General features: G+C 36.1%; 2 protein-coding genes across 3 annotated transcripts; one reads left to right on the plus strand and one right to left on the minus strand.

Moving 5' to 3' along the window:
- Positions 1-342: 342 nt before the first annotated feature.
- LOC122030149 (60S ribosomal protein L39-like) lies at positions 343-1,014 on the minus strand. Its single transcript, XM_042589316.1, has 3 exons — positions 881-1,014; positions 691-794; positions 343-606 (listed from the first exon to the last, which is right to left on the minus strand). The coding sequence occupies exons 1-3, from the start codon at positions 881-883 to the stop codon at positions 558-560; spliced, it is 156 nt and encodes a 51-aa protein (XP_042445250.1). The 5' UTR covers positions 884-1,014; the 3' UTR covers positions 343-557.
- A 30-nt stretch (positions 1,015-1,044) lies between these two features.
- On the plus strand, positions 1,045-3,687 carry LOC122030136 (40S ribosomal protein S3a-like). 2 transcript variants are annotated; one of them, XM_042589298.1, is made up of 7 exons: positions 1,045-1,174; positions 1,273-1,320; positions 1,420-1,525; positions 2,730-2,867; positions 2,937-3,122; positions 3,201-3,401; positions 3,467-3,687. In XM_042589298.1, exons 1-7 carry the CDS (start codon positions 1,164-1,166, stop codon positions 3,560-3,562), a joined length of 786 nt encoding a protein of 261 aa, XP_042445232.1. In that variant the 5' UTR covers positions 1,045-1,163; the 3' UTR covers positions 3,563-3,687. The 2 variants fall into 2 exon arrangements, with proteins under 2 accessions (XP_042445232.1, XP_042445240.1); XM_042589306.1 differs by having other exon boundaries at positions 1,124-1,194; positions 3,467-3,686.
- The last annotated feature ends 9,930 nt before the right edge of the window (positions 3,688-13,617 follow it).

Genomic DNA, 13,617 nt, shown 5'->3' on the forward strand with positions numbered 1-13,617 from the left:
CCATGCTCGATTCTATGAATCTCATTTGTATAATAGATGGGGTCTATCCATCCTCAACAGCAGCACTTTGCTGGCCAGAGATCCGTGCCTCAGTGCAGATGCGGACGCAGCCTTATTGTCCGACGGCGGCGTACGAGTTGTCATTCAGCAGCAGGCAAGAGAATGCAGAGTACGGAAGAGGACGAAGACCTACCTTTCGCGTGTGTCAAAGGTCTGGATGATGAGTCAGGTTATCAAAGCACAGACAATGGAGCAGAATTCATCGAGGATTACACATCGTCAGAACTATTTACGGATTCCAAGCATGTTCAAAAGCATGATCAATTCCGAAACTAATTGCAGTAGATCCAACAAATGCATAAATCATTTGATTCGACAAATTCCAGAACATAAAACCAACTGATAGAGCGTGCAAAAATCCATATTCGATCACCGCGGAACGAGTTCAGCACAAGAACAAGGAACAAGATACTCTACTAAAGCAATGACGAGAATCGTCGATCAGGTCAGAAAGAAACCTAATGTTTCAGAAAGGCGACCGGAAAGATAGAGCGTCCTCAAAATCCTAACTTTGTGCGGCGCCAGTGCCTGCGCTTGGCGTTATACCTAGAAACCGGATTTCAAAAAAGAGATGAAAATTGAGGAAACTATCGATTAAAACAAAGAGAGAAGAGAAGGAAAGGCAAGAACCTGATGGTGTTGTCCGTCCTCAAGCGGATCCAGTGGGGGATGGGGCGATTCTGGCGCATCTTCTTCGCCAGCTTCTGTTTGATCTTGAACGTCTTGTGCGACGGCTGCAAGAAACGAAAATGAAGCGAGGATCAGAGACTGGAGGAAATGAAGGATGGCGCCGTGACCTAACAGCAGTCGAGAAGATTACCATCTTTCCACCACCGCAGGTCCCTGTGCTTGATGAATCCGGTGCCCCTGCAAACCCTAGGCAGGAACCGCGTTATACGTAGTAGATCGGGAAGTACCGGGCATTAACTAGACCGAAGCTTTATTGGGCTTTAACTGGGCCCATTACGCGTAAATACCATCCGCCCTCGTCTGCTCGTGGATCACCTGTCTATAAAAGCTCTACATGCTTTCCTCATGAGCCTCGTCCGCCAAAACCCTGGGACGGAGCAGCGCCAGAGCCAGGAGGCCAGAGGGCAAAAGATATGGCCGTCGGGTTCGGCTCTCCGACCTCAAGTTCGCATTTTTTTTCCATTTACGGTGATTTCATCTGCCTTATTTGCTTGCTTACTCTTTCACCGATCATGTCTGCAGGAAGAACAAACGCATTTCCAAAGGAAAGAAGGGAGGCAAGAAAAAAACGTATGTTTAGATCCGTAGCTTATCTGCTTGTTCAGTTTTGACGGATTTGGCTTCCGATTTTAGTGACACGCGATGTGTGTTGTGGCTTAACTTTTGCAGGGTGGATCCCTTCACGAAGAAGGATTGGTACGACATCAAGGCCCCATCGGTCTTCTCCGTCAGAAATGTCGGGAAGACGCTTGTGTCAAGGACACAAGGAACTAGGGTCCGTTTGTTGCCTGGGTAGTTGTTTGAATAGTTCTTCCAATTGGACCAGCTTCTATCCTGGTTTCGCTCTTGTTGCCATCTAAATATTCATTGGCTTTTATCATTTTAATTATTTGGTACGCTGACCAAAATTTGGTGCTGAATTTCTTCTTCTTTACTCCAGAAAGAATGCCTCAAGTGTAAGGTTTTGTTCAAAGGTTAATCTTAGTAAATCATGTTGTAGAAAAAGAAAATTCTAGTGATATAGAAGGTCTTGTTTGCTTGTTCATTTCCTAGCTGAAGATGAGGATTGAGTTTTAGCATCTATAGGACCATTGTGAGAATGGAGCAATATTTTAGTCATAGACATATTAATAGATATGAAATGCCGAAAAGTTTAACCTTTTGTGGCCTAGATTATAGAAATTTAACATTCTAATGATAATGGTACTTATTTTACCCTATAACAGAACCAATTCTGGAAGTCTTTGAAACATATAAAATATTCTTTTTTTTTTTTGCTTGGTGTAGATCTCTGCTTTTTGTTCATTATTCCAAGCAAGAACTTGGATTGCATATCTCCAGACGTGGTAGTCAGCTCTGTTTTGTTTATCACTCCTGCTATTCACTCTTCTAGTTGATATCCAAACTATCCAAATTATATTATACAGCTAAGTGAACTAGAAGCATGGAAAGTTTGGTCAGCTTTGTTTTGTTTGCCTTTCTTGCTATTCTATCTTCTAGTTTCTAGCAAAAATAGCTGCATTGTATTATAGAGTGGAAAATGAACTAGAAAATATGGAGATGGATATTAGAGAGTCTAGAAATATAAGTAATTATGTAGATTTCCCAGCAAGTGATCTTGTAGATTGTCATGGAAATAACTGATATTGAGAAAGACAAGTTCTGCATGTACATCAAATTTAATTGAATTTTTGATTGACGGACACTGAATTTAGTGTTTATAAGTGCTTAATTTGGTTACCTAGGGATGGTAGGGGCTGTTACTATTTGAAATCTGGCGGTTGTACTCTTGAGCTAAAATTTGTATATGGACTTGTATGATCAACTCTGGAGTCGTAATATATCTACTTTGTGGCGAATAAATGCATGACATTTGCATATGCACCATTCTTGACATGTCTTGTATGCAATGCATTTTACTATCCAAAGATTCTAGTTTTAGTAGCTAGCTTTAATAGTATTTTTCTTTGATGATTTAGATTGCATCAGAGGGACTCAAACACAGAGTATTTGAAGTTTCATTAGCTGACCTTCAAAATGATGAGGACCAAGCATACCGGAAGATCCGGCTTCGTGCTGAGGATGTTCAAGGCAAAAATGTTCTAACAAACTTTTGGGTACGTCTCATGTATCTTTGATTGACTGGATCCTATTTTCTTTGTGGTTACACGTTTTTCTTCTTTCAGGGCATGAATTTCACTACAGACAAGCTCAGATCCTTAGTAAGGAAGTGGCAAACTCTTATAGAGGCACATGTTGATGTGAAGACCACTGATAATTATACACTGCGTCTGTTTTGTATTGCCTTCACCAAGAGACGTCCGAACCAGGTCAAGCGCACTTGCTATGCGCAATCCAGCCAGATTAGACAGGTGATTTACTGAACGATGCCCCTCCTTGATGGCTGATTATAAGACAACGTAGGATTATCATTTGAAGTGTTTATGCAGATACGGCGCAAGATGACTGAAATTATGGTGAATCAGGCTTCATCGTGTGATCTGAAGGATCTAGTCCAAAAGTTCATACCCGAAGTGATTGGGAAGGAAATTGAGAAAGCGACAACGAGCATATTCCCATTGCAAAATGTGTTCATTCGCAAAGTGAAAATCTTAAAGGCCCCTAAGTTTGATTTGGGAAAGCTCATGGAGGTACATCTTTCTCTTTGGTTTACGTACTTTGGATGTCTTAAGTTAAAGGCTCGTCAGTCTTGCAGGTTCATGGAGACTACAAAGAGGATGTTGGAGTAAAGTTAGATCGACCCGCGGAGGATGTTCCGATGGAAGGAGAATCTGAAGCCATCGCCGCCTAAATAGTTGTTATTTTGACCTGTTCGATAGCCTACAAATATGATATTTTTTTTATCAGAAGTTTCGAACATTTCAATATGCTGATCTGTTTTCTAGTAATTGTTTTGAACTATTTTGTTTGTTTATATTTTTTTGCCCATTGTCTTGTTGGTCTTTATATTTATTGTTTGTCTTCCAACATTTCTTGTCATCATTAGTGTTAACTAAAATGTGATGTAATTCATTATTATTATATGCTTGTGCTATTATTAATTAATTAATTATATTATTATTATGTAATTTAGGCATTTCTATTTGAATTGATTAATTTTGAAGATGATTGATTGGGTATTACGGAAGTTTTCTATGACTATCAAGATAAATCAGGAAATCAGGAAATGTTGATGGAGGATTAAGAAGAAGAATCAATTCGGGCAAATCATGATAGCCTGGTTGAGATGGGTTCGGATGAGTTTTTAACACTTAATTACATTTAAGGTTGAATGTTAAAATAACTATATGTTATAAAAAGGTTAATAATATGAAGGTTCTATTTTAACTAAATTTGATTTTAAAAAGAGGTGTTTTTCCCATCCCAACGTCTCCCCTCTGGTCCCACTTATTTTTTTTACTCTTATATCTCTTCCTATTCTCTTCCACGTTTTATTTTATTTTGTTTTACTTTATTGATTTTTGTTTTTTAATCAGTTTTTTTATGAATTTTATTCTTTTCAATATTTTTTTATTATATATTTATAATCTTTTATTTATTTTTTTAGTTGTAAAATTTTGCATCCTACACACTTCCTTGTCAGCCCCTCTATTATTTATTTTTATACTATTTTTCTTATTCCATTTTTTTATTTTTATATTAATTATTTTCTTGATAAGAATGTTATGTTGTTTTTTATATTTGTAATATGAGATCGGATTCTCAATCCTTAGTTTTTCATTCCCATGTCTTACTCGTCATTTCTAACTCATTATCGGTGGCCTCTGGCCGTCGTCTCAACCAGAACTATATCCAGGGGAAAGGTAAATCCAAGGGGTCATCATCGGCATGATCGGCGTTGAAATTTGGTCGAATCTCAGAAGGGACTCAGATCGACGGTGAAGAAAAATCTGCTCAGATCCGATCGAATTTCGACGTCAATTGTATCGATGACAACCTCACTGCGTTCACTTTCCTCTATGATATAGTTTTAATCGAGACGGCGACCGAAAGCCACTGACGATGGATTGGGGCGATGAATGAAATATGAGGACAGGGTAATTTTTTGTTTTAAAAATAATAAATAAAATTTCTTAAAAAAATAAAACTAAAGAAGTAAATAAAATTGAAAAAATAAAATAACTTCTTTATTTTTTAAAAAGAGGGTAAAAAGGTCATTTAACAGGAGATAGAGATGGGGTGCGCTGTGAGAGGGGTGGGAAAAGCCATTATCTTTTAAAAAATATGTACTTGGTTTTGTGTTCTTTAAAATAATATATTTTATAGCTATTATAACCTGCTATCTGATTTATAGAAATCATAAAATTTATTTTGACATTAAATAATTATACTTTTGATTAAAATTATTTTGGCATCATTACACTTTAAATAAGATATTATTGATCGTTCAAATATAAATAACAATAATGATGTACAAGTAAAAGATCATAAATGATCGTAAAACTCGAGGAAAAAAGTTCTTTGATGTATTGTAAAAATAAGAAATGTAACTTCAAATATTGTAGGCGAAAATTTACTTTCGTCTAAATTATTATTTCAATTTTTGTGATCAATACATTCTAGTTATATTCTCTTGCTATGCCTAAGGAATGAAGACTAAACCTTTACTCCATAAATATTAACATAAAACTTTTGATTATAATATTGAAGAAGATTTGCAATACAAAGTACAACTTTATACACACTAAAAAATTGATTTTCAAAATATTCAAGGATTCGAAACTTGATCCTCTTAGTCGATCGTATAAGTATTTTATGCATCATCCTTTTAAGTGTTTTTACATTAATCTCACATTTTTAATAATAATAATAATAATAATAATAATAATAATAATAATAATAATAATAATAATAATAATAATAATAATAATAATAATAATAATAATAATAATAATAATAATAATAATAATAATAATAATAATAATAATAATAATAATAATATGCTTATCCCGTGCTTCTTATATGATTAGCTCCCATAATTATTTGTAAAGAGATAAATTAGAAAATTAAATAGGACATCATACGAGAGAGTATGTCTCCCAATTTTGTCACAAATCGACTCTCACTTGATTTGACAAGTTTATCTCATGTACTCAACTCAACCAAGCCCTAGGGTTAATAATGTAGGTACTCACTTGTAACAAAAGGCGATTACATTCACCCTATGTGCTCGTCACAATCCGTCCTTAGGTTAGGTGAAAGGTGGTAAATCACAGTGTTAACTTATAGCTGACCGCCAAGTGATTAAGGGGTGGATTGAGTTTTTCCCTGAGGGTATGTGTCCGTCGAGAATTGATCTCTATCCATTATAATAAATCTACTATCCTCTAATCAATTAGACACCCCATTAAGACAATAATGTAGGCACTCAAGCCTCTTAAATATGGTGTAATGATAAAATAGTTACGGGAATAAATAAGAGAATAAAGTTATGCTTGAAAATATTAGCCTGCACATTTGGAAGGGACTCTCAATTATCAAAAGTTAATCAGGGCACCTAGGAGGGGCTCCGGATGCCTAGATCTGTGAGGGTTGTCTAGGAGTGTGCACTGAATGAGTGTGCAAGCTAACAAATCTCTCTCTCTATATATATACACTGCGGACCTTCCGCTGTGAACTTGTCTAGATCTAAATCTGGATGTCTAGAATTGATCTAGGCGCCTCAAATGAAATACATAGTTTTTTTTTTTTTAGTTTTGGATTTAAGTCAATTAGATTTTACCTTTAAGGTTTAAGGTTTAAGTATTAGAGTTATAATTTGCAAGGTAAAAAAAAATTTAGGTGCTTATGAGATATAATATATGTATTTAAGATTTAAGAAATTTTTTAGTTTTTTTTAAATGAATTGAGGTGTCTGGATCAATTCTAGGCGTCTCGATTGAAAAAAATAAAAATAAATCGAGGTGTCAAGATCAATTCTAGGTGCCTCGATCAAGCTATCGTGGACACATTCTACAACGAGCAGTTCGCAGGGTAACAGTTCTCTCTCTCTCTCTCTCTCTCTCTCTATGTATATATATATATAGCTGATACGCTCTGCGACTCCCATTGTGCGATTTTCACCTTAGCAAATTTTTTTATTATTATTTTTCTACTGTAACAATGACAAACGTTAGATCTGTACTGTAGTAGTTATAGAACCGTAGATGCTATAATGGTCATGATTTGTTTAATCTCATTGTAGTAACTCCAAGTTTGTAGCTACTACGACATTAAGTCTATGGTGTAATAGTTACAGACTCGTAGCTGCTACAATATTATTATAATTTTGTTTAATCACGTTATAGCAGCTATGAATTCGTAGCTACTATAACATTAAGTGTGTTGTAGCAACTACGAAACCGTAGCTACTATAATATGGTCGTAATTTGTTCAATTATGATAACTACTACGGTTGTAGAATTAATAATGTTAAGTCTATGTTGTTGAATTAACGTTGTAGCAACTATGGACTCGTAGCTGCTACAATGTGATTGAACAAATCACAACCATATTGTGGCAACTACGATTTCTTAGCTGTTGCTATAGTACAGATTTAACATTCATCATTGATAAGTAGGTTTTTTTAAAAAAATTGCTACAATGAAAATCACAAATATATATATATATATATATATATATATATATATATATATATAAATAAAAGAGAAGGTGAATTGCTTGTGAGGAGAAAACAAAACCTCTTCCCGTTCTTTTGACTTGTATTAGTAGTACAATTCTAATTAAGCAACAACAATAGACGAAATAATAATTTAAAAGGAAAATAAGTAAGAGACTATGATTTTTACTTGATTACAATCTTGGTGGTTGTTAATCCAAGGCGGTTATAAAGCTATACTAAAAATGTCTCATTTGATGAAGGCGGAGAAGCCTCTTACACTCTTTGAAAAGTTCAGAAAGTTGTTAGGAAGTTAATACAAAAGTTATTATCTAATTCCTAACTCCAGAAATACCTTGTTATGTTTTTAGCCCCTACACAAAATTAAACAAAAATACTTTCCTCAACTTATAACTTAAACAAACACTTGCATAAAAAAGAATAATGAAACCAAAAAGATAGAGCCACAAAAGTTTTTACTTGGTTACAACCAGGGAGGTTGTTAATCCAAGGAAGTGGAGCGCCCTAATATCTCCTTCAGGTGGAGAAGCCTCTTTACAGCAGTGAAAGCACAGAAAATAAGAAGCTAAACAAAAACTGAGATGTGTACAAGTGTTGTCGCAAGAATGCTTGTTATGTTTAGCTTCTTGGACCAAGGCTGTATTTATAGCCTTAGTCGGGGCATCTGGAAGGGTTCCAGGCGCCTAGAGGGGGATAAAATTTTATCCCCTTCACAACGGATCGCGGTCAAATGCCATCCGGATAAAACTCCGTTCTGGATGCCCGGACAAGAAAGCCAACCATGTTGACGTTTTCCAATCTAGGCCTTCTACTTCGGTTCCGCTTACTTCGGTCCGGGTCTTCCACTCCGGCTCCGCTCGCTTGGGTGATTTCAGCCATCCAGAATAGGGCTCACCCGAACCCAACTTCCGACCTTCTCCTCGAGCAAGCTTCCGCTCCGACTTCTTGTCCCTTGGAAATGCCGCTCACCTCCTTCTCGTTCGCCCGTATACTTTTCCGCAGCACCTCATCGCTCAGACGCACCGAGTCCGTTGGCTCTCTTCCGTGTCGTCCTTCTCTCTAGCTGCATCTTTTGCTCGACATCCTATGCTTCTAAGTTCCTGCACACTTAGACACAGGATTAAACACAACAGGACCTAACTTAACTTATATGATCACATCAAAACTACCTTGGGATATCAACAATCTCTCACTTTTTGATGTGAGCAATCCAAGTTAAGTTAGGGTAAACTAACATAAAGTAAAAATAATAAATTTGTAATTAGAGTACAAAAATTTAAAAATATTAAACTACTAAACTACCTCCCCCTAGACTTAATCTTCCCTTCTCCCCTTTGATCACATAAAAAATGGGGTACCAAAAAAAATCTAAGCGTTAATTTTGTTTCTTAAAAAAAAAATAGGAAAGTTTTTTGGTTAAAAAAATGATTTTCAATATTTTGAGGAATTTATCAAGTATTTTGAAAATTTTGAAAATAATTTTGATAGCACAAAAAAAATGTAATAATTTTAGAAAAAATTCCAAGTAAAAAATATTTTTGATATTATCAAAAGAAATATTAATAATTTCCTAAGTTCCCAAAAACTAATTTTGTATAAATAATTTTGGTAAAGAAAAAAACTAAGTGTCTTTAAAAAAATTCTAAGTTAAAAAACATTGAGTAACTATTTAAAGCATTATTTGAATTATCATTAAATACTTTATCAGTTAGTCAATTAAATATTTATTTCATTAATTGACTTCCAAGCTATGACGAGACACTAGGCCTTCTGGGTTATTGGAGCATTAACCACTTTCTAGACAAAACCTCTTAAAGAAATTCAAACGTTTAATTTTCTCGCTGAAAACACTAAGTCTAATTAAAGTTCAAGTTAGACAATACTTTGGAACCCAATATAGGTTCCAGCTAACTGGATTAATTAAGATTTTTTTAGGAACATATTTCTTTAAATTTTTTCTAATTTGTCCCTTATGAAATCTAAGATGCCAGCTTAGTCTATATTATAATTTTGAGTTCTAACATTCAAGCATACATGATTTTTTAAGTTTTTTTATTTTATTTTGTAAATTGTCATTTCTAATTTAATTTTATCAAATTTTCCTAATGGGCAAGATTTTGCCAGAATTAATTTTAACTCTTTAATTTCTTTTTCTAGCTTGCTACAATTCTTTGATAAATATTTTATAAACTTAAACGACTTATCAGGAGGAAAAGATCGTACCTGACTTATCTTGTCGATCTCGTTATCCGTAGCTCCCCCTGAAATGCTGCTTTCTTCTGATGTCGCTCCCGCTTTATCGATGCTCTCGATACTCATTTCGGACGAGCTTGCATCGTTTTTGTCATCTTGATAGCTTGCCATTAATGTGAGTCCGGAGAAAGCGTCAATCTCTAATTCGGACGACGTTTCGCCCCACATCGTCTTTAGGTTTTTGTGTTTATTCGTTTGGACGGGCTTCTTGTTCTTGCCTTTGTCCTTCAATTTAGGGCAGTTGTCTTTAACGTGCCTTTCTTCATTGTAGTGGTAGCATCTGATTTTTCTTCTCTTTCTACCCTATAAATGGTTAGTTTTTCTAGAATTAAATAACTTTTAAAATTGATTTACCATTATCGTCATTTCCTCATCATCGAAAGAAGATTCTGACTCTTGTTCATCCATCTTCGCCTTGAGGGTAATATTGTGCTTTGACTCTTTCTTTAAATCTACACATCTCGATTCATGGACTTCAAACGTTGAAAATAACTCCTCTAAGGTAACAGATTCTAAGTCCTTAGAAATATAGTAGGCATCTACTAATGATGCCCATTTCGTATCTCTAGGAAAAGCATTTAAAGTGTACCTTAGCAAATCTCGGTTGCTTACATTTTCTCCGAGATTCAAAAGTCCGTTGATGAGCTCCTTAATCCTCGAGTGGAGGTGTGCAATGGATTCGTCTTCTTCGAATCGAAGGTTGGTGAGCTGGTTGCGAAATAAGTCCCTTCTCGCAAGCTTGTCTTCGGGCATCCCTTCGTGTAGCTCAAGAAACTTCTCCCAAAGCTCCTTTGTTGAGTTGTAGGCGTCGATCCGTTTGACTTCTTGTGGCGGCAGGGCACTCAGCAGATAAAACTCTGCTTTGTCGTTTGCCACGTAGTTGGCCTGCTCCTTCTTCGTCCACTAGTATTCTTGCTTATCTTCGAGTGCTACAAAATCGAACTTCATTATTAAATGCAATTTAAAATCGATTTTAAAGAATACCTGCATTCTCTTTTTCTAACTCGCGAACTCCCTCGAACTTCGGTAAGTATATACTCGGTTCCACCATCAATTCGGTGCTTCGATCGGTGGTTAGTTCTCCTGAAGCGTCCTTGCTCTGATACCACCTGTTAGGACCCTTGGTGACCGACTAGAGGGGGAGAGGGGGTGAATAGCCCCTGCACAAAATCAAACAAAAATACCTTCCTCAACTTATAACTTAAACAAACACTTGCATAAAAAAGAATAATGAAACCAAAAAGACAAAGGTACAGAAGTTTTTACTTGGTTACAACCGGGGAGGTTGTTAATCTAAGAAAGTGGAGCGCACTAATATCTCCTTCAAGCAGAGAACCCTCTTTACAGCAGTGAAAGCACAGAAAATAAGAAGCTAAACAAAAATTGTGATGTGTACAAGTGTTGTTGCAAGAATGCTTGTTATGTTTAACTTCTTGGACCAAGCCTGTATTTATAGCCTTGGTCGAGATATCTGGAAGGGTTCCAGGCACTTGGAGGATAAAATTTTTTCTCCTTCGCAACAGATCGCGGTCAAACGTGATCCGGATAAAACTCCGTTCTGGGCGCTCGAACCAAAAAAGTCAACCATGTTGACTTTTTCTAGTCTGGGCCTTCTGTTCCAGTTTCTCTTGCTTCGGTCTGGGTCTTCCGCTCCGGCTCCGCTTGCTTGGGTGATTTCGGCCATCCGGAATAGAGCTCACCCAAACCAAACTTTCGGCTTTCTCCTCGAGCAAGCTTCCGCTCCGGCTTCTCATCCCTCGAAAACGTCGCGCGCCTCCTTCTCGTCCGCCTGCGTACTCTTCCGCAGCACCTTGTCCCTCAGACACACCGATCCCGTCGGCTCTCTCCCGTGCCATCCTTCTCGCTAGCTGCGTCTTTTGCTCGACATCTTGTGCTCCTAAGTTTCTGCACACTTAGACACAAGATTAAACACAACAGGACCTAACTTAACTTGTTTGATCACATCAAAACAACCTTGGGGTACCAACAAAAAGATCCTCCAGCAAGGCAAGCAAAGATAATATTTTATCTTTGCCAACGGTCGCTTTTGCCCAGTCTAAGGAGCCTTCAAGTAGTTGAAGGTGCCTTCTATAAAGGCTCGAAGGCTCCTTCAACTACTTGAAGGCGCCTTCCTCCCAAAAGGCACGAGGGCACCTTCAATACTATTGAAGGTGCCTTTAGCAGCTGCTACCGAGTTCCAAACTTCTCCTTTGGCTCTCCTACTGCTCCACTCGTTTGGGTGATTTTGACTATCCGGAATAGGGCTCATCCGAACCCATTTTCCGATCTTCTCCTCGAACAGGCTTCCTCGAACAGGCTTCCTCCCAGGCTTCTCGTCCCTTGAATGTCGTGCACGTCATTCTCATCCACCGGTGTACTCTTCCGCAACACTTCGCCCCTCGAACGCACCGAGCCACACGACTCTCTCCCGTACCGTCTTTCTCGCTACCTACATCTTCTGCTCGACTTCGTGTTCCTAAGCTCCCGCACACATAGACACAAGGATAAAATACAATAGAACCTAACTAAACCTGATTGACCACATCAAAACTATCCCGGGGTTCTAACAATCTCCCTCTTATTTATGTGTATCAAACTAAGTTCAAGTTCGGGTAAAAAAATGCAATAACATAAGTAAAATGAAAATAACATTTGCAATATAATGAATTAAAGAATTTACTAAAAAAAACTTATTTATACAAATATCCAAACTCCCCCTGAACATGTACTAATTTCTTCCCCTTTGATCACATAAAAATAAAGTGAGAAAGGTAAAGTTAGATAAGGAATTTAAAACTTTTCTAAGGGTTAAGGAAAATTTTTCTTAAGGTTCAACAGAATTTAAATTTTCCAAAAAATAAAGTTTCAAGATGTTTCAGATTTAGAAATTAAGTTTTCAATAAATAATTGATAGAAAATTCATTATTTATCAAACATTTACAAAAATATATTTTTGAGTATTGAAAAAAAAAATTCTGAAAATAGGAGTTGAATATATATAAGGTAAATATAAAATTTTACACAAAGGAGCTAACTTAAGCAGAAAATAAAAAAAATTAATTTAAAAACTACCTTTTTAATAAAAAATTTATAACAGTTAACTATTTAGCGGTTAGTCTATTAAACATTAATTTTAATAATTGACTTCGCCTGTGGCGAGGCAGTAGGTGTTCTTAGATATTGGAACAACAGTCACTTCTAGACAAAGCCTTTTAAAGAAATTAAACATTTAATTTTCTTTCTGCAATTGTAACTTTAAAATAAAATTTTGGTGATAACTTTCTAATTTGACCCTTATGATATCTAAAATACCAATTTAGACTTTTATAATTTTTTCAGACATTTTGATTAAGACATGTAGAATTTTTAAAATTTTAAATTTGGTTCTTTAATTTTTTTATTTTCTTCCTTTAACTTATCATACATTTTTAAAGGGCAGATTTTTACTAAGATTGTTTTTAATTCAACATTTTCTCTTTCTAATTTTACTAAATCCTTGAAAAGTACTTTAATAAATTGAAATGACCTTTTAGGAGTTAAGGCACATACCTTACTTACCTCGTGTTCTGATATTTTCTTTTCATTGCAGCTTTCTTCTAATGATCCTCCCCCTTCAGCGATGCTTATCTCTGAGTTGCTTTCATCTTCTCCATGATGGTCGGCCAATAGGGCTAGTCCGACGTAGGCCTCAATCTCAGATTCAGAGGATGACGATTCATCCCATGTTGCTTTTAAATTCTTGAGTTTCTCTCTTGTTGGTTTTTTGCCCTTGTCTTTTTCAGTTTATGGTAGTTGTCCTTGATGTGCCCTTCTTCTTGGCAATTGTAGCACCAAATCTTCCTTTTGCTTCTTAAGTCCTTTTTCATCTACGACTTGAATTTGCTAGATCTAATAAATCTATTAAATTTCCTTACCAATAATGATGCTTCATCTGCGTCGATGGATGCTTTGGAGTCTGAGTCTGGTCCACTTTT

The sequence above is a fragment of the Zingiber officinale genome, chromosome 1A (genome assembly GCF_018446385.1).
Source record: "Zingiber officinale cultivar Zhangliang chromosome 1A, Zo_v1.1, whole genome shotgun sequence".
Lineage (NCBI taxonomy): Eukaryota > Viridiplantae > Streptophyta > Magnoliopsida > Zingiberales > Zingiberaceae > Zingiber > Zingiber officinale.

Bases quoted from the DNA above. Each gene is read 5' to 3' on its own strand.
- LOC122030136 (XM_042589298.1), top strand. The intron at 2,868-2,936 runs GTACGTCTCATG...TTCTTCTTTCAG, and splicing joins ATGTTCTAACAAACTTTTGG to GGCATGAATTTCACTACAGA. The intron at 3,402-3,466 runs GTACATCTTTCT...TCAGTCTTGCAG, and splicing joins ATTTGGGAAAGCTCATGGAG to GTTCATGGAGACTACAAAGA.
- LOC122030149 (XM_042589316.1), bottom strand. The intron at 607-690 runs GTTCTTGCCTTT...TCCGGTTTCTAG, and splicing joins AGGACGGACAACACCATCAG to GTATAACGCCAAGCGCAGGC.